Source organism: Heterodontus francisci, chromosome 8, assembly GCF_036365525.1.
Source record: "Heterodontus francisci isolate sHetFra1 chromosome 8, sHetFra1.hap1, whole genome shotgun sequence".
Taxonomy (NCBI): Eukaryota; Metazoa; Chordata; class Chondrichthyes; order Heterodontiformes; family Heterodontidae; genus Heterodontus; species Heterodontus francisci.
The window spans coordinates 16,254,136-16,273,210 of NC_090378.1; the positions used below are offsets into that span (position 1 = coordinate 16,254,136).

The 19,075-nt window shown below is 44.2% G+C and overlaps 1 protein-coding gene across 5 annotated transcripts in view; it reads left to right on the forward strand.

Moving 5' to 3' along the window:
- Positions 1-1,563: 1,563 nt before the first annotated feature.
- usp33 (ubiquitin specific peptidase 33) overlaps positions 1,564-19,075 on the forward strand; it is an 80,667-nt gene continuing 63,155 nt past the window's right edge. For 3 of the 5 annotated variants that reach the window (XM_068036684.1, XM_068036687.1, XM_068036688.1), the window contains exons 1-9: positions 1,564-1,649; positions 2,059-2,161; positions 2,718-2,861; positions 4,448-4,501; positions 4,594-4,656; positions 11,366-11,509; positions 12,749-12,842; positions 13,097-13,166; positions 14,222-14,335. In XM_068036684.1, coding sequence (XP_067892785.1) covers positions 2,781-2,861; positions 4,448-4,501; positions 4,594-4,656; positions 11,366-11,509; positions 12,749-12,842; positions 13,097-13,166; positions 14,222-14,335 — 620 coding nt within the window. In that variant the 5' untranslated portion in view covers positions 1,564-1,649; positions 2,059-2,161; positions 2,718-2,780. The remainder of the gene's footprint in view (positions 1,650-2,058; positions 2,162-2,717; positions 2,862-4,447; positions 4,502-4,593; positions 4,657-11,365; positions 11,510-12,748; positions 12,843-13,096; positions 13,167-14,221; positions 14,336-19,075) is intronic. The other 2 variants (XM_068036685.1, XM_068036686.1) reach the window with 2 other exon arrangements.

Sequence of the window (19,075 nt, forward strand, 5' to 3'; positions counted from 1 at the left end):
TTAGGCAAGGGAATCAAAGGTTATCAGGAGTAGATGGGAGTGTGGAATTCGAGACACAAACAGATCAGCCATGATCTAATTGAATGGTAGAGCAGGCTAGAAGGGCTGAATGGCCGACTTCTACTCCTAATTCGTATGTTCGTAAGAATTCCAGAGCTTAGGGTCTAAGCAGTTTCTTCAAACAGTTCCATGCGATCTTCCATTTCCATCTGAAAGGGGAGACTGAGTATTGGTTTAATATCTCATGGGAAACATAATACTTTCTGCCTGGATTGGAATGGGAGTTAAAGTCACAACCTACTGACTTAGTAATTTTATGGCACAGAAAGAGACCATTTGGCCCATCGTGTCTGTGCTGGTTGAAAAACGATCCACCCATTCTAATCCCACCTTCCAGCATTTGGTCCATAGCCCTGCAGATTACAGCTCTCGAGGTACATATCCAGACTCCTTTTGAATGAGTTGAGGGTTTCTGTCTCAACTACCCTTTCAGGCAATGAGTTTCAGACCCCCACCACCATCTGGGTGAAAGTATTTTTCCTCAACTCCCTATGCCACCCAGTCACTGACCTCTCTGCTAAGGTGAATAGGCCCGTCACCTACACCCTATCCAGGCTCCTCAACATTTTGTACATTTCAATCAGAAATGACTTAGAAATGAGATTGCTGCCACTCAGGCGATGCTGACATCTCAAAATTTGGTCTAAGGCATTTTGGAATTAAATCAGAAAGGCTAGTGGAAATCAGGAACTCTCTTCTCAGAAAAACTCTGCATTGCTGGAACATTGACATTTTCAAGACTGGAAGGGATGGAATTTTGTTAGGTAGGGGTATCAAGAGATATGGGGGAATTGGCAAATGCAGTAAGGTACAGAGCAGCCATGATATAGCTGGGCAGAATGGTCTAGAGAGACACGTGGACTAATTAGCACCTGCTGGGGGCGGAGACTCAATGATTGACAGAATTTGTTAGCTGCGCATTGGTTGGCAGGTGCGGGTGGAGGCGGGACTCTGATTGACAGGTGGGCTGGGCGGGACCCGGTGATTGACAGAAAAGCAAAATACTGCGGATGCTGGAAATCTGAAATAAAAACAAGAAATGCTGGAACCACTCAGCAAGTCTGGCAACATCTGTGGAAAGAGAAGCAGAGTTAACGTTTCGGGTCAGTGACCCTTCTTCGGAACGAGCAAATGGTGATCGCAGTAGTGCGATTGACAGGCGGGGCTGAAGGCGGGATCTGGTGATTGACCAACGGGGTGGGGGGCGGGACCCTATGATTGACAGGCGGGGCTGCGGGCGGAAGCCGCTGATTGACAGGCGGGGCTGCGGGCGGAAGCCGCTGATTGAAAGGCGGGCTGGGGGGGGCGGGACCCTATGATTGACAGGTGGTTGACAGGTGGGGCTGGGGGGGTGTGGGATCCGCTGATTGACAGGCGGGGCTGCGGGCGGAAGCCGCTGATTGAAAGGCGGGCTGGGGGGGGCGGGACCCTATGATTGACAGGTGGTTGACAGGTGGGGCTGGGGGGAGTGGGATCCGCTGATTGACAGGCGGGGCTGGGGGCGGGACCCGCTGATTGACAGGCGGGGCTTGGCCGGGTTGAGTCAGTGGCGGACGCCCGGTACAGAGTGGTCAAGGAGCGGCGATCGGGTGAGTGAATCCCTGAGTCTGCAGTAGTTGCTGATTGTATCGTGGGTGGGGAATGAGGCCTCGGGCCGGGATGTGCGGGTCTGCAGTCTCTGTAGGCCGCGGGGAGAGAGCCACAGTCCCGGCTCCGGCCCCCGGATAGCTGGGCCTTGGCGAGGAGGCGGCAGGGGTGGGACCCGCGGGTTGATGCCGAAAGATACCAGGCTCGGCCCATTTAAAGCCCGGTCCCGACTCAGCTCAACGGCCCCGACCTTGAGGATAGAAAATGCCCTGAATATCCCACCCTGTCCCTCCAGGATATATTGTGTTGGTCATAAATATTGATAGGAAGAGGAGTAGGCCATTCAGCCCCTCGAGCCAGTTCTTTTTTGTGTAGGAGATCACAGCTAATCTGTGCTTCTATTACTTCAAGGCTGGATTTCTCCATCTCTACCTTTGCTGGTTTCTACCTTCCATAAAGTACAATCTATCCAGCACTGCGGCTTGTTTCCTCACGCCCATCATTCCAGGACTTGGTAAGTTTCACTGGCTTCGATGTCCCCTCTTTTTTTAAGGAAAAGCAATTTTGAAGGACCTGGTTAGTTCGATGTAGCAATACATGATGGTGTTAACGTGAGCAATGCGAGATGGTTTGTAGGTGCTTTTACACTACTGCATTTAGAATTGGTTGATTTCTGCTTTGCTCTGATGCGAAAGTTGTTTTGTGAATCCAGAGTCTGGGCGTGACATGTTTCTGAAGCAAAGCAGCGTAACAACACCTTTAAAAATCAGCTTCATGTTGATAAAGTTATAGATTGTCATCCAAACTGTATTGGCTTAAATGTGACTTTTTTTTTGTAAAAAGTAAACCCAGTGACGATACTCATTGGCTAAAAGTTGGTGCAGTATCCTGTTTGGTGTAGGATCATTTGTCATTTTTATAAACTGCAGGAGTTAGTCTCTCCCTGCTAGGCAGCTTGCAGTGAATGCAGTGCAATTCAACCTTAAGGTATCATGTTTTGCTGAAATCATTGCTGCTTTTTAACAAGCAGCTATATCCTCCTCAAACTAGTGCAATCTACTTAACTGCAGGTGTTTTCACTGTCGTGTAAGTAGCACAGAATCCGGAGGCTGCAGGAGGGTGTTGCTGTGAAGATGTCGCATCTTGGTGGTGACTGCATGCACTTGGAATCAGTGGGCGAAGTAACGAAAGATGAACTGATTGAGAAGTCTCGTGTAAGTTGCACCTTTAGCACAAATTACTTTTTGATTAAAGGAACAAATATTCCCCACTGCCCCCCCCCATAACATCCAGTAAATTTATGCCAGTGGCTCGGGCTTCTAATATGAAAATGTGAATCCCATGCTGTTCTTCCAATATGTTATGTGGATGTTGATGGGTTGTTCCACTATAGCAGACTCCGTTCCTTGTCATGCCTGATTTCCTGACGCTGGGGTTCGCTGATCAGCACTCAGGAGTAATGTGGACTACTGCCACAGTTCCAGTTACTCATTGGAAAAATGCACTGAGCTGTCAACAGCTTGCTTTATAACATTGCTAAAATGTCAGAGCAGCATAATGAAGAATTTATTTAGAGTAAATGAGAATCTAATGCCAAAAATGTATAGTATTGTACAATAATTTATTTTAGGTAATTGAAAAGGTTTAAATTAAATCTGGGACTAATGAGTTTCCTTGTATCAGGTTCACTGATTTCTCTTCCAAACACTTCTGTTGAAGTGAGATAATTAGGAGAAAGAAAGTACCTTTCATGACCTTGGAATATTGTAAACTGCTTTACATCAATGAAGTATAGTCATTGTAGTAATTAGGAAACATGTTAGCCAATTTGCACACAGCAAAGTCCCATAGGCAGCAATATAATAATGACTAGGTAATCTGTATAATGTGTAATGGTGTTAGATAAGGGTTAAACATTGGGGAGAACTCCACTACTTTTATTTGAATAGTGCGATCTCTTAGCATCATTTATGCCCATCTGTGGGGGCAGACAGGGCCTCAGTCTAGCGTCTGATCCACAAGGCACACATCTTTCAATTCAGCACTCCCTCTACTGCACTGAGTGTTGACCTAGATTTTGTGCTCCAGTCTGGGAGTTAGCAATTCCTGTCCAGCAAGGGATGTCTGAGACATCCTGAGGTGATCTTCCATCCACTGTTTGCTTCCTCTCTGTTCTTGGTCCAGTTAAAACCATGAACTTGCCATATGGAATCATGTTCTTAAAACTGGTATTATGCCAGTCCATAGCACAGTGGATTGGTATGAAGCACCAGAATTTATCTGGTCAGCTTGGAGATGCTTTAAAAGGGCATTTAAGTGGTCATTGGATAAACATATGGATGAAAATGGAATAGTGTAGGTCAGATGGTTTCACAGGTCGGCGCAACATCGCGGGCCGAAGGGCCTGTACTGCGCTGTAATGTTCTAATTCTAATTCTAATTTATAACCTTTGTAGGGCAGCTAGGGGATCAGCCAAGTCTTGGTGCAGGTCACCACTGAGGTCGAATAGATTAAGGGATGAGTTGAATCAGGAAATTGTAATTAGGTGACCATATGCCCTCCCCTGCTCCAATCCCAAATTTTTCTTTTAAAATCCTGGAGCGTAGGAAGGGAAGAGATTCGGAGCCCCAGTTTTGTGGTCTAGGGTAGAATGAGTTGAATTAAGAGCTTTTTGAAAATGGCCATGGCATTCACAACCTCCACTGGAAATGGAAGCTCTCTTCAAACTTTAGCGCTGCAGACTAGATTTTACATGCCTATTTTTCTAAAATGATATCTCTATTTGTCTTTTCTGGATAGGGTACTTGTCAAGACTGTAAAGTTGGAGGGCCAAATCTATGGGCGTGTTTGGAGGTAAGGGAATACACAGTCTGTGGTTAAGATGCATTCCGAGTGGCATTGAAGTTCTTCATTCTCATTTCTGGGCTGCTTTCCTTTGCTAACAGAATGGCTGTTCCTACGTTGGTTGTGGCGAATCCCACTCTGATCACAGCACCATTCATTCCCAGGTAGGCACGGTTTTCGCTTTTATGAATGAAGAAGAAAGATTTGTGCTTATACAGTGCTTTTCTCAGTCTCAGGACATCCCAATGCACTTTGCAGTCAATTTAGTACTTTTTGAAATGTAGTCACTGTTGCAGCATAGCAAACACGGCAGCCAATTTGTGCAAGCAAGCTCCCACAAATAACGATGTGATAAATGGCCAGTTAATCTGTTTTTAGAGTATTGGTTGAAGGATAAATATTGGCCAGGACATCAGGAAAAACTCCCTTGCTCTTTTTCGAAATAGTGCAATGGGATCTTCTGCATCCATCTGAGAGCAGATGAAACAAAGCGTAAATAGATCATTAGTTTTTGGTAGGCACTTGCAAGCGTCTAGTACACATTTCAAAGTTATGAATTGTTTCTTTAAAACAATGTTTTTAAGCTGCCTTTTGTAAAGACTCTTCAATAAACTCATGGGAGATGCTGCACCTGCATCACGGTAATATTCTGTGGTGTATTAATAGAATCATAGAAGCTTACAGCACAGAAGGAGGCTATTTGGTCTGTCTTGCCTGTGCTGGCTCTTTGAAAGAGCAGTGAAGCTTAGTCCCACATCCTGCTTTTTGTCCATAACTTTGTAAGTTCCTCATCGTCAAGTACCTGTCCAACTCCCTTTTTAAAATGATTTATGTAATCAGCTTCCACCACTTTCAGATACAGCGTTCCAACCCTGACAAATCTTGGGTGGGGAAAAAAGTCTAATTTCCCCTCCAGATCTTCTGCCAATGATTTTAAATCTGTGACCTTCAGTTATTGATCCACCCGCCAAAGAGAATAGTTTTTCTCTTATCTGCTCTATCAGAACCTCTCAACATCTTGCAAACCTCTATAAGGTCACTTCCTAACTTCTGTTCCAAGGAGAACAGTCTTAACTTTTCCAACCTCTCCTCTAACTGAAGTCCCTTATTCCTGCTAACATTTCTGGTAAACCTCCTCTCCACTCCTTCTAAGGCTTTTACAGCTTTTCCTGAAGTCTGATGCCCAAGGTGCCCTTGCTGAGGCCTAACCACTGATTTACAAAGTTCCATTCAACTTGCTAATTATTAAAATCTAGTTAATAGCCCTTTTAGATGTAATTTGTGGAACCAAATTGATTTGTATTGACATCCTTTAATTCTTGGCTTTAAAAACAAAGATTGATATTTAAGTTTAAATAGTTCAAGTCCTGACCAGGGGTTAACATCCTACCTCTACTGTCTGTGACCTCCACGGCTCCCATCGCCTAACGTGTAGGTTTCGAGGTCCTTATTTACAAATCCCTCCATGCCCTTTGTCCACCCTTACTCTGCGACTTCCTCCAGCCCACACCGTGTGTTCTTCAGTCTCTGGGTCTTCCTCCACCTCAGAACTTTCTTTCGTGTAGGAGTTAACTGTGCCTTCAATTAGCTCCTTATTGTGCTCATCAGCTAACCCACCTCTTGTAAAACGCCTTTTGACAAATTAAAATCAACAGTAATTGAATTTATAAAGTGCCTTTTGATGTAGTTTAAAAACGTCTCATAGGTGCTTCACAGGAGCATTATCAGACAAAATACTGTGCCTAGGACTTGCTGCCAAGCTTTCCCCATTGCACTTTTATATCTTGTTATAAGACGGTGTATCTTCCAACTTTCTGAGAGCAGCACAATGGGAGATCTGCCTGTGTTGAGAATTTCACTACAGGGTTGCCAAAAGTTAATGTGAGGATGTGATGCCCTTTCTTAAAAGCATTAGAATATCCATAATTTATTTTCCTGGATACTACAATTGTTAAACTTTAAGGTCATTTAAGCATTCTTCTATGTAAATCTATAAAGTTTCCGTTCTATCACTGAGTGCAACACTGAAATGAAATGAGATGACGCAGGTGAATCATTTAGAACATTCTTATTTTTCTTTCCTTGCCTGAAGGTAATGACTCTCACTGGATTGAAAATCCGCAATGTCTACTGACTTTCCATTATTTCACCCAAGTGAACGTTCATTGACTTCAACTGGCCATTTGATCACCTGTAGTTGGGAGGGTGGGGACAGGGTGGTGTCTCCACTTATAAGTAACTAAAAGTAGCCGTACAAGTTGATAACTTAGCTGTGCAATATATATGGAATTTGACTGAGTTCTGAGTTTTTCAAAACTGGTGTCTTAAGGGCTCAGATTCTACCATTCAATGAAAACAAGACTGGTCATATCACTATAACAACATTTGAGGGAACTGCTTTTCCTTCCAATCAGCACTGCTGGCTTGTGGCGGTTAGGTTAAGTCAAGTCTAGTTTTTATTGCCTGCGATTTGTTTTTGGGACAATCGCTTTCATAGGTTCCTTCAGTATTTTCATTAAAATGTGGTCTTGCAAATGTACTGGAGTATTATGCAAGGCAATGTTGGCAGTCTCTGACTAGCGCAAGAGGGGACAGAGAGCAGAGCTGAGTCTGACATCTGTCATTTATCTCTCTCTTTATAACTCACTTTTTAGCAGGGGTCAGTGGATAGTGTTCAGGTGTGGGGACTTAGTTGTTCATTTCATGTTGGATGCAGTTGGCTTTTCTAAAGGATTCTTCAGCCTTCACCCTGCTTGGCATTGAAATCTTCTGTGAGGCTGTCAACCGAGATGTCTAGCTTCCCTTTGCCCATAGCATTGCAGTTTAATGGTAGCACGTTCTTGGTATTTGCACCAGGCACACTGTGGGGAGGTAAGAGCTGTCTGATCAAAACTTTTTCAAGTGCAGCCCATTTGAGGCACTTTGTTGAACATTGGTACCCTCTTGGGCCATGTCAAGTCCTTCAGTGACCGTATTTATCCAGCTTTGTGCAAGTCAACGACACGGCGACTATTATGGCTCCCAAGCTAGATGACATTAGAGGTGGTGCTCCTGTGCAAGTTCAGCTGGCTGTAATTGGGTAATGTCTGTGCAGATCTCTTTCTGTGACACTATGGACAGATATGTTCACTTCTGTACAGCATATTTGGGGAGCCTGTGTTTCTGAACTGTCTTTGTAGGGGCAAGTAAAGTAGAGCATGGCTACCGACCCGAACCCAATGAGACCCGACGACGTGTTGGGTTTGGGTCGGGTTGCACTTCCGGGTCCGGCATTCGGGCTCAGGTCGGGCCGGGTCGGACGCACTCTTATCACCACCTCTGGTAAGTGGCTCCAATGTTAATGTACTTTTGGACTTAAGGTTGTTACAGTTTTGTAAGCTTGTGCAGATAAGCAACAAAGTGAAAAGCGGAATCTAAGTTAACTGATGGTTGGGTCAGGCGTGGGAAAAAATGAAAGGATTAAACTAGTTTGGGAGGGGGATGGGAACCGGACTTGTAATCCAGGGACCAGTGGGTCCACTCAGAAAGACAAAGAGTGTAGTGAGGTATTGGGGAAGGTAGCACTGTCACAGAGGACAGATGGGCACGGAGAAGGGTTAAAGTGCGTATACTTCAACGCAAGAAGCATCAGGAATAAGGTGAGTGAATTGAAGGCGTGGATGGGCACTTGTGACTACGATGTTGTGGCCATCACTGAAACGTGGATAGGTGAGGGGGAGGAATGGTTTTTGGAGGTACCTGGTTATAGATGTTTTCATAAGATTAGGAATGGTGGTAAAAGAGGTGGGGGGGTGGCATTGTTAGTTAGAAATAGTGTAACAACTGCTGAAAGAATTTTCGAGGAGGATCTGCCGACTGAGGCACTGTGGGTTGAGGTCAGGAACAGGAAAGGAGCAGTCACCTTGATGGGAGTTTTCTATAGGCCCCCCAATAGCAGCAGGGAGGTGGAAGAGCAGATTGGGAAACAGATTTTGGAAAGGAGCAGAAGTCACAGGGTAGTAATTATGGGGGATTTCAACTTCCCAAATATTGATTGGCAACTCTTTAGATCGAATAGTTTGGATGGGGTAGTGTTTGTGCAGTATGTCCAGGAAGCTTTTCTGACTCAGTATGTAGACTGCCCGACCAGAGGGGAGGCAATATTGGATTTGGTACTAGGTAATGAACCAGGGCAAGTGATAGAGCTGTTGGTGGGCGAGCACTTTGGAGATAGTGATCACAATTCTGTAGCATTCACTGTGGTAATGGAGAGGGATAGGTATGTGCAACAGGGCAAGGTTTACAATTGGGGGAAGGGTAGATATGATGCTGTCAGGCAGGAACTGAGGAGCATAAGTTGGGAGCATATGCTGGCAGGGAAGGGCACGGTCGAAATGTGGAACTTTTTCAAGGAGCAGATAGTAGGGGCCATTGATAAGCATGTCCCTGTCAGACAGGGAAGGGATGGTCATGTGAGGGAACCGTGGTTGACAAGAGAGGTTGAGAGTCTTGTTAGGAAGAAGAAGGATGCGTATATAAAGTTGAGGAAAAAGGGCACAGGCATAGCTCTGGAGGGATACAAGATGGCCAGGAAGGATCTGAAGAAAGGGATTAGGAGAGCTAAGAGAGGGCATGAAAAATGCTTGGCGGGTAGGATAAAAGAAAACCCCAAGGCCTTTTACGCGTATGTCAGAAATATGAGGATGACCAGGGGGACCATAGGTCCGGTCAAGGACAATAGCGGGAGACTGTGTGTTGAGCCGGAAGAGATAAGTGAGGTTTTGAATGAGTACTTCTCTTCGGTATTTACGAATGAGAAGGGGTGTATTACTGAAGAGGACGGTGTGAAACAGACTGGTAAGCTCGAGGAAGTGCTCGTTAGGAGGGAAGATGTGTTGGGGTTTTTGAATAACTTGAAGATAGACAAGTCTCCCGGGCCTGACGGGGTATATCCAAGGATGTTATGGGAAGCAAGGGATGAAATTGCAGAGCCGCTGGCAATGATCTTTTCATCTTCTCTGCTGACGGGGGTGGTACCAGGTGATTGGAGGGTGGCAAATGTTGTGCCCCTGTTCAAGAAAGGGAATAGGAACAACCCTGGGAATTACAGGCCAGTTAGTCTTACTTCGGTGGTAGGCAAGTTGATGGAAAAGGTGCTGAGGGATAGGATTTCTGAGCATCTGGAAAGACACTGCTTGATTCGGGACAGTCAGCACGGTTTTGTGAGGGGTAGGTCTTGCCTCACAAGCCTGATTGAATTCTTTGAGCAGGTGACCAAGCAAGTGGATGAGGGTAAACCAGTGGATGTGGTGTACATGGATTTTAGTAAGGCATTTGATAAGGTCCCCCATGGTAGACTTATGGAGAAAGTCAGGAGGCATGGGATAGTGGGGAATGTGGCCAGTTGGATTAAGAATTGGCTAACTGATAGAAGGCAGAGAGTGGTCTTAGATGGTAAATACTCAGCCTGGAGCCCAGTTACCAGTGGCGTGCCGCAGGGATCAGTTCTGGGTCCTCTCCTGTTTGTGATTTTTATTAACGACTTGGATGAGGAAGTCGAAGGGTGGGTCAGTAAATTTGCAGATGATACAAAGGTTGGTGGAGTTGTGGATACCGAGGAGGGCTATTGTCGTCTGCAGGGGGACTTGGATAGGTTGCAGTGCTGGGCTGAAAAGTGGCAGATGGAGTTTAACCCTGAAAAGTGTGAGGTCGTCCATTTTGGAAGGACAAACATGAATGCAAAATACTGGGTTAACGGTAGGGTTCTTGGGCATGTGGAGGAGCAGAGAGACCTTGGGGTCTATGTGCATAGATCATTGAAAGTTGCAACTCAAGTGGATAGGGCTGTGAAGAAGGCATATGGGGTGTTAGCGTTCATTAGCAGAGGGATTGAATTTAAGAGCCGTGAGGTGATGATGCAGCTGTACAGGACCTTGGTAAGGCCTCATTTGGAGTACTGTGTGCAGTTCTGGTCGCCTCATTTTAGGAAGGATGTGGAAGCCTTGGAGAGGGTGCAGAGGAGATTTACCAGGATGTTGCCTGGAATGGAGAATAAGTCTTACGAGGAAAGGCTGAACATTCTAGGCCTCTTCTCATTAGAAAGGAGAAGGATGAGGGGTGACATGATAGAGGTTTATAAGATGATCAGGGGAATAGATAGGGTAGACAGTCAGAAACTTTTTCCCCGGGTGGAGCAAAGCGTTACAAGGGGTCATAAATTTAAGGTGAAGGGTGGGAGATATAAGGGGGATGTCAGGGGAAGGTTCTTTACCCAGAGAGTGGTCGAGGCATGGAATGCCTTGCCCGGGGAAGTTGTTGAGTCAGAAACTTTAGGGACTTTCAAAAGGCTTTTGGATAGGTATATGGATAAAGGAGAATGATGGGGTATAGATTAAATTGTCCTTGACAGAGGACAAAGGATCGGCACAACATTGTGGGCCGAAGGGCCTGTTCTGTGCTGTATGTTCTATGTTCTATGTTCTATGACTCTGGCCGGCTCGGGATGGGATGTGGTTCTGTCGGGCTGGGTCAGGTTTCATTTGCAGACCTGAGCCGGCCTTTAAAGTAAAGTAAGATGGCAACCTGTTTCTGGAAAGCATCTTATGCCACCTCATGGGAGATCAGTGTTATTGCTGCTATGGGAAATAAAGGTTAGGGGACGCCCAGGAGCAATGAATGGGAGTGAATTCCCACATTAACTAAGGAAGGGAGAGCTCTTCTTTTGTATGTACAGATTTATTGTGCAGAGAGCTCCTGTGCACACTAGTATTTAGCCTCGCTTATTCTTTTGTTGTTTTTTGTTTGGTGAAATGACTTAAGAGATGGCATTTGGTTTTGGCATTTATATTGAATCTGATTTTTCTTGTGAATTAAATATGGCTCATGCTTTTCTAGGAAACCAGGCATAATCTCACTGTAAACCTCACCACCTTGAGAGTCTGGTGTTACGCATGTGGGAAAGAAGTGTTTTTGGAGCGAAAACTTGGACCTCCGCCAATAGTGCACCGTGGGAGATCACCGCAGGTGCACGAGCGCCAGGTAGGACTTCATTCAAATAATAAAGCAGGTGAGAGAGAGCTGGGTACCACTGATTTTAACTATTACATCAGGTGCATGAACACCAGGAACTATTCTTGTTAAATATTACAACAGGGGTATTCACTTCAGGTACAATTCTTGTTTTACCCTGTTTTGAAATGTCAGTCACACTGAAACTGTGAATCTGACATACTTGCTTCCTGGGCATTCTGTTGGGAGCCAGGGCAGATAAAATGTACTTCATGAATGTAAACTCATCAGTGAGATGCTCAGAAATTTACAGAGGCTAAAACTACTTTTATTGAAATTGTATGGCTACTGTTCTTAAACCAGATTTGTCTTGCACTAGCTAAAGTAATCTCTCCAATAGAATACAGCAAGATTAAGATGCAAAATCCACTGACTGCTAATTGGGTATTATCGCAGGATTAAATTTGTTCTTAGTCTGTGGGGCGATGCTGATGAGGCCACATCCTTAGTTGCTCTGAGAAGGTGATGGTAATAATTGATTTGCAGATTAGGGGTAACTATCTCGCTTCCCTGAAGGACACCAGTTGGGCCTGTTGGGTTTTTATGATGAATAATTATTTCTTTTCTGGTGCTTGCCCAAAACGTTACCACGTTTATTGAATTGATTTTGATTTTCACGGTTTGCCATGGTGGAATATGAACGCATGATTTCTGGGTTGCCAGTATGATACCACAACCACTATACTACCAGACTTACAGGAAAGTAGTTTAAGTGGAACTAGCACAGAAGTGAATTGACTCCTCCTTGGTATTAGATCTTCACTTTGAGGTCTCTGCACAGTCCAAGTATGCAGACAGGTCAGAATTTCTGTATTTCCAACATGTTGTGATCAACACCAAGGCTTGGGGAGGAATCCAAACTGCTGTGGTGCTGTCCCTATGAGGTGCAATGCTGCTGATGGCTGCGAGCTTCTTTTCTAGATTGGGGAGGCAGTTCTTCAAGTGTTGTGTGCATCGTTGCAGTGTAAATATTACCTAATGGGTTAAAAAAAAAAGTAACTTTTTCAAAACTTTAAAAAGAGGAAAGGGCCCTTGTAGAAAAGTTTACTGCCAGATGCTGAAAGCCAAAATGGGTGGAAAGGTGAGTGTGCCCAGCACTCAAATAATTGTGTGCACTTCCTGGTTATAATGTCCTGGTTGTTAGCTGCTATCTTATGCTGTAAGTTGTCCTTGACTTTGCTTTGACCTTCTGTGTGTTATGTATTGTAGGACTCTCCTTGTGACCAGCCGCTGAAGGCTCCTATTACTATAGTGGGAAATGATCTAGATGCAGATGCTGAATATGATGACATGAAGATAAGAGGTCTGACATTCGAAATGACTGTATTTGTGCTGTTTTAGTTTCCTCTCTGTACCTTGTTCTTTTATTCCTACTCTTCCTCTATTCCTCTATTTTCTCAATATGAAAAGACCCTTGATTCAGGAAAGTGCAATTAGTTTTTTAAAATATGAAGTGGACAGTCGCAGTGAAACTGGGTGTAATATTCTTTAACATTCTCTTGATACAAAAGCAAGTTATATAAAAAGTACTGATTTTGAACTTGCGTTGTCTTCCAGGTCTCACTGGATTGAAAAACATTGGAAACACTTGTTATTTGAATGCCGCTCTTCAAGCTCTTTCCAACTGGTAAGACTAGCACAAGTTTTATCTGAGCACCGCTAACAAATTTCATGCCATTTTCATTTTCCAAAGTAGTAGTATAGTGAAGTATTACAGAATAAACACTGTCTTTGATAATTTAGCTCATGTTCCTCCCCTGTGCTCGGTGTACTTTTTCATCACTTTTGTGCGGCCCTCAGTTGTTAAAGCTCGATGACTAGCTGAGTCATTAAGAACTGGCTGTTTGTAGTTTCAATCTCAGTCTGTACTCAGCAAGCTCTTTTAAAGATTAGACCTACTATAAGGCATGCTACATTTGGGCACTCTCGTTACCCTGACCTATGAAGGGGAAAGTCAGATGGGATCACTGCTCCTGACTGAAATGGCCAAGAGTTACTGTGTGAACATCTGGTGAGAGCAGTGTCAGACTGAGCTGTAATTTTCCCCATCAGTCAAACCTCCTTTTGTCCCTGCTTGCACCTAAAGAACAACTTGCATGAGTTCCATGAGGATAACCATTGACTCTGGAACTGCACAAGGTGCCAACACTTTAGGAGAAACTGGGAGGGTTAAAAAAGGATTTTTCTATTCTGCAATTCAGTCCCTTTTAAAGTGCCACATTAATTATTTGTTTCTTTGTGCTCTATACTGTTAATTGTGAGGTTCCTTTTGAGGAAAAGTAATTGCCCAAATTAATGAATTTTCTAGTTAATTTTTTATTCTTGAGATACAGATGGCACAGCAGTGTTTATTGCTCAATCCTAGTTGCCCTGAGGAGATGGTGGGCCTTCCTCTTGAACTGCTCGAGCCTTTGTGGTGGTGGTGGTGCTCCCACAATGGCATTGGGTAGGGAAGGCCAGCAATTTAACCCAGCGACAATAAAGGGATTGCAATATATGTCAACATCTGGATGGTGTGTGACTTAGAGAGGAAATCAGAGGTGATGGTGTTCCCATGATATTGCTGTTCTTGACCTGCTTGTCAGTGAGGTCATGGAGTGGGGTGGCACTGTTGAGGTAGATGCAAACTGGGGCTTTCCTAGTGAAGATTGTTTGTAAAGAATGTCATCTGTTTCTTCCCAGCCCCCCCTTGACTTTATTTTTCCTTGAATGTGGAGGCTTGGTGCAGCCAGATAAGAAACCAGCTCTGTCGAAAAGCTACCAGAAGCTGATGGCAGAGATATGGCACAAGAATTGGTAAGCTACTTTATTACTGTACCTACATTTTATATTGTATTGCAGAATTAGATCATCATGGAGCCTTTCAAATAGGGAGAGGAAGGTGGTGCTGGGCAGATTGGATACAGCATGGTTGGAGAGGAAAGTTTTTTTTTTTCTTGTGTCTTGAAGGTTGGAAGTGAGGTGATAAGGTAGAAATGATTTTGGAAGAAAGTTCCAAAATGGCCTCCAATGGTGGGAGTGGGAATGACATTAATTTAGAGGCAGTGGGAAGGGCTGTATGGCTGGAGCAGATCAGAACAGCAAGTGTTGGAAGAGCGAGAGAAATTCAGGTACTTTCTTTGATTGTATATGTAATTGTCAAAATTAGTACAGTCCTCTCACTTAAAACACCCACAATTGAAATGTGCAGTTGCTTATATTGACCAAAAATCAACAGCTATTGTATTTGCATTAACATCAAGTTTCAAAGTTGTCAGTTATAAGCATCTTTAACTGATTTTATTTAGGGTTGAAAAGGGTGTGCTTACTCACTAGTTTGCATCTCATTAATGAGAAGGGTTCATAGTGAAGAAGTTAAGAGTTGTGTATTTATCCCTGCTTTCTGGGCCTTCCTGCAATGCTTTACCTACTAATGGCTTGTTGCCCTTTATTGCAAGGGGGTGGAGTATAAAAGGAAAGTCTTGCTACAACTGTACAGGATGCTAATGAGACCACACCAAGAGTACTGCATACAGTTTTGGTCTTTTATTTAAGAAGGGATATATTTGCATTGGAGCAATTCAGAGAAGGTTCACTAGGCTGATTCCTGGGCTGAAGGGGTTGAGTGAGGAAATACTGAGCAGGTTGGGCCTTTACTCGTTGGAATTTAGAAGAATGAATTTATTGAAACATAAGATTCTGAGGAGGCTTGACAAGGTAGATGCTGAGGATGTTCCCCTCGTAGGTGACTCTAGAACTAGGGGGGACATTGTTTCAGAATAAGGGGTTTCCCATTAAAGACCGAGATGAGGAGGGATTTCTTCTCTGTGGGTCATTGATCTCTGGCATTCTGTATCTCACAGAGCATAGAACCATAGAAACGTTATGGCACAGAAAGAGGCCATTCAGTCCATCGTGTCTGAGCCAGCTGTAAAAACTAGCCGCCTATTCTAATCCCACCTTCCAGCACCTGGTCCGTAGCCTTGCAAGCTACTGCACTTCAGGTGTACGTCCAGGTACCTTTTTAAATGAGTTAAGGGTTTCTGCCTTCACCACTGATTCGGGCAGCAAATTCCAGACTCCCGCCACCCTCAGTGAAAAAGTTTTTCCTCATGTCCCCTCTAATCCTTCTACCAATCACCTAAAATCTGTGCCCCCTGGTAATTGACCTCTCCGCTAGGGGAAACAGGACCTTCTTGTCTTCTCTATCTAAGCCCCTCATAATTTTGTACACCTCAATGAAGTCACCCCTCAGCCTCCTCCGTTCTAAGGAAAACAACCCTAGCCTATTCAATCTTACCTCATAGCTGCAATTTTCCTGCCCTGGCAACATACTTGCAAATCTCCTCTGCACTCTCTCCACAGCAATTATGTCCTTCCTGTACTGTGGTGACCAGAACTGTACGCAATACTCCAGCTGTGGCCTAACCAGCATTTTACAGTTCCAGCATTACATCCCTGCCAACAAAGGAAAACATTCCATTTGCCTTCTTCGCTTTATCTATCTGTTCTGCCACCTTCAGGGGCCTGTGGACATGCACTCCGAGGTTTTTCACTTCCTCTACTCTCAATATCCTCCCATTTGTTGTGTATTCCCTCCCCCAACAGCATTACCTCACACTTCTCTGGATTGAAATCCATTTGCCACTTTTCCGCCCACTCAACCAAACCATTGATATAATTCTGGAGTCTACGGCTATCCTCTTCACTATCAGCTACTCGACCATTTTATGTGTCATCTGCAAATTTCTAAATCATACCGCCCACATTTAAGTTCAAATCATTAATATATACGACAAACAGCAAGGGACCCAAAACTGAGCCACTAGAAACCGCCTTCCATTTGCAAAAACCTCTGTTAACCATTACCCTTTGTTTCCTGTCAGTCAATTTTGGATCCAACTCGCCACATTCCCCTGTATCCCGTGGGCTTTTACTTTTCTGACCAGTCTGCCATGTGGGACCTTGTCAAATGCCTTACTAAAATCCATTTAAACAACATTCACTGCTCATCAATCCTCCTTGTTACTTCGTCAAAAAATTCAGTTAAGTTGGTAAGACATGACCTTCCCTTACCAAATCCATGCTGACTATCCCTGATTAATCCATGCCCTTCTAAGTGGCAGTTTATCCTATCTTTCAGAATTGATTCTAATAATTTACTAACCGGCCTATTATTATTTGGTCTGTCCCTCACGCCCTTTTTAAGCAACGGTCACAGACCTCAAATCCTCTGCTATCTCGCCTGTATCTCGTGAGGATTTGAAAATGATCCTCAGAGCATCTGCTGTTTCCTCCCAGGCATCCTTTAACAGCATGGGATGCAATCTACTCGACCCTGGTGATTTATCCACTTTCAAGGATGCCACACCCTCTAGTACTTCCTCACTCATTATGCTTAACGCATCTAATATTTCATACTCCTCTTTTACAATAATGTCTGCATCATCCCTCTCCTTTGTGAAGACAGAGACCAAGTACTTATTAAGAACCCTGCCCACATCTTTTACATCCTCGCACAAGTTCCCTTGTACATCTCTGATAGGCCATACCCTTCCTTAGTTATCCTCTTGCTCTCGATGTACTGATAAAACATCTTTGAGTTTTCCTTAATTTTACCTGTCAATATTTTTCATGTCTTCTCTTTGCTTTCCTAATTTCCTTTTTTACTTCACCCCTGTACTTTCTGTACTCCTCAAAGCTTTCTAAAGTATTAAGTTTTTTGTGACTGTCGTAAGCTTTCTTTTTTTTGCTTTATCTCACCTTTATATGCTTCTAGATAACCAAGGGGCTCTAGATTTGGCAGTACCACCCTTTTTCTTTGTGGGGACATGTCCACACTGTGCCCGTAGAATCTCGCTTTTGAATGCGTCCCACTGGTTTGCCTCTGATTTTCCTTTAAGTAGCTGTATCCAGTCCGCTTTCGCCAGATCACCTTTCAGCTTTGTAAAATTTGACTTTCCCCAATTTAGAACTTTTACTCCTGTTCTATCTTTGCCCTTTTCTATACTAATGCTAAATCTAATTGTATTATGGTTACTATTACCAAAATGGTCACCCACAGCTACTTCATCCACTTGCCCAGCTTCATCTCGTAAGATTAAATGTAGAATTGTGTCCCCTCTCGTTGGGCTTGTTACGTGCTGGCTAAAAAAAGTTCTCTTGAATTCTCTTGTGCCCTCTGTGCCCTTCACACTGTTTGTATCCCAGTTGATATTAGGGTAGTTGAAATCCCCAACTATCATTTCCCTATTGTTTTTGCACTCAGAAATTTACTTACATATTTGTTCTTCTAGCTCCCTCTCACTATTTGGGGGTCTATAGTACACTCCTAGTAGTGTGGCTGCCCCTTTTTTATTTCTGAGCTAATCCATATGGCCTCATTTGATGATTCATTTAGCGTATCATCCCTCCTCACAGATGTAATTGATTCTTTAACCAATAATGCTACATCCCCTCTTTTTTTATCTCCCTCTGTATCCTGCCTGAAATCTCTATCCAGGGATGTTGAACTGCCATTTTTGCCCCTCTTTCAGCCAAGTTTCTGTTAGACACATGACCGCATGATATCATTGCTATATCTGCGCCCTCAGTTCATTGGCTTTATTTGTTATACTCCTTGCATTTAAATAAATACTTTTTAACACTGCCACAATTCTGTGCTGTGCACTTTTTAACCTTTGCTTCTTCTGTCTTTGAGTCACTCACTAATTTTCTACCTCCCGTTCCCTGTCCTGAAATTGTCCTATCTGAAACTGCCCTCAGCTTCCCATTCCCCTGCCAATCTAGTTTAAACCATCCCCAATGGCACTAACAAACCTCCCTGCAAGGATGTTCATCCCGGTCCTGTTCAGGTGCAGACCGGCCGGCTTGTACAGGTCCAATGTCCCAGAAATCTGAGACCCTCCCTCCTCCACCATCTCTCCAGCCATGCATTCATCTGGTCTATGCTCACTAGCATGTGGCCTTGGGAGTAATCTAGAGATTACTACTTTTGAGGTCCTGCTTGCTAATCTCTTTCCCAACTCCCTAAACTCTGCCTGCAGGACCTCATCCCTTTTTCTACCTATATCGTTGGTACCAATGTGGACCACGACCTCTGTCTGTGCACCCTCGCCTTCTAGAATGCCCTGTAGCCGCTCAGTGATATCCATGATTCTTGCAGCAGGGAGGCAACATACCATTCTGGAATCAGGTCTGTGGCCGCAGAAACACTGTCAGTTCCCCTATCTATAGAATCCCCTGCTTTTGCTCTCCTGTCTTTTCTCCACCCTCCCTGCACAGCTGAGCTACCTGTGATGCTCTGGTCATGACTCTCGCTGCACTCTCCAGAGGAGCCTTCTCTCCCGTCAGTACTTAGAATACTGGTTAGAAAGTTGGATGCCCCTCCAGGGACTTCTGCAATATCTGCCTTGTCCTTGTTGGTCTGGCAGCCACCAAGACCCCCTCTGCATGTGCTCTCTTAAGCTGTGCAGTGACCATCTCTTGAAATGTGCTATCCACGAGTCTCTCATCATTGTGAATGCACCTCAGTGACACCAGCTACTCCTCGAGTTC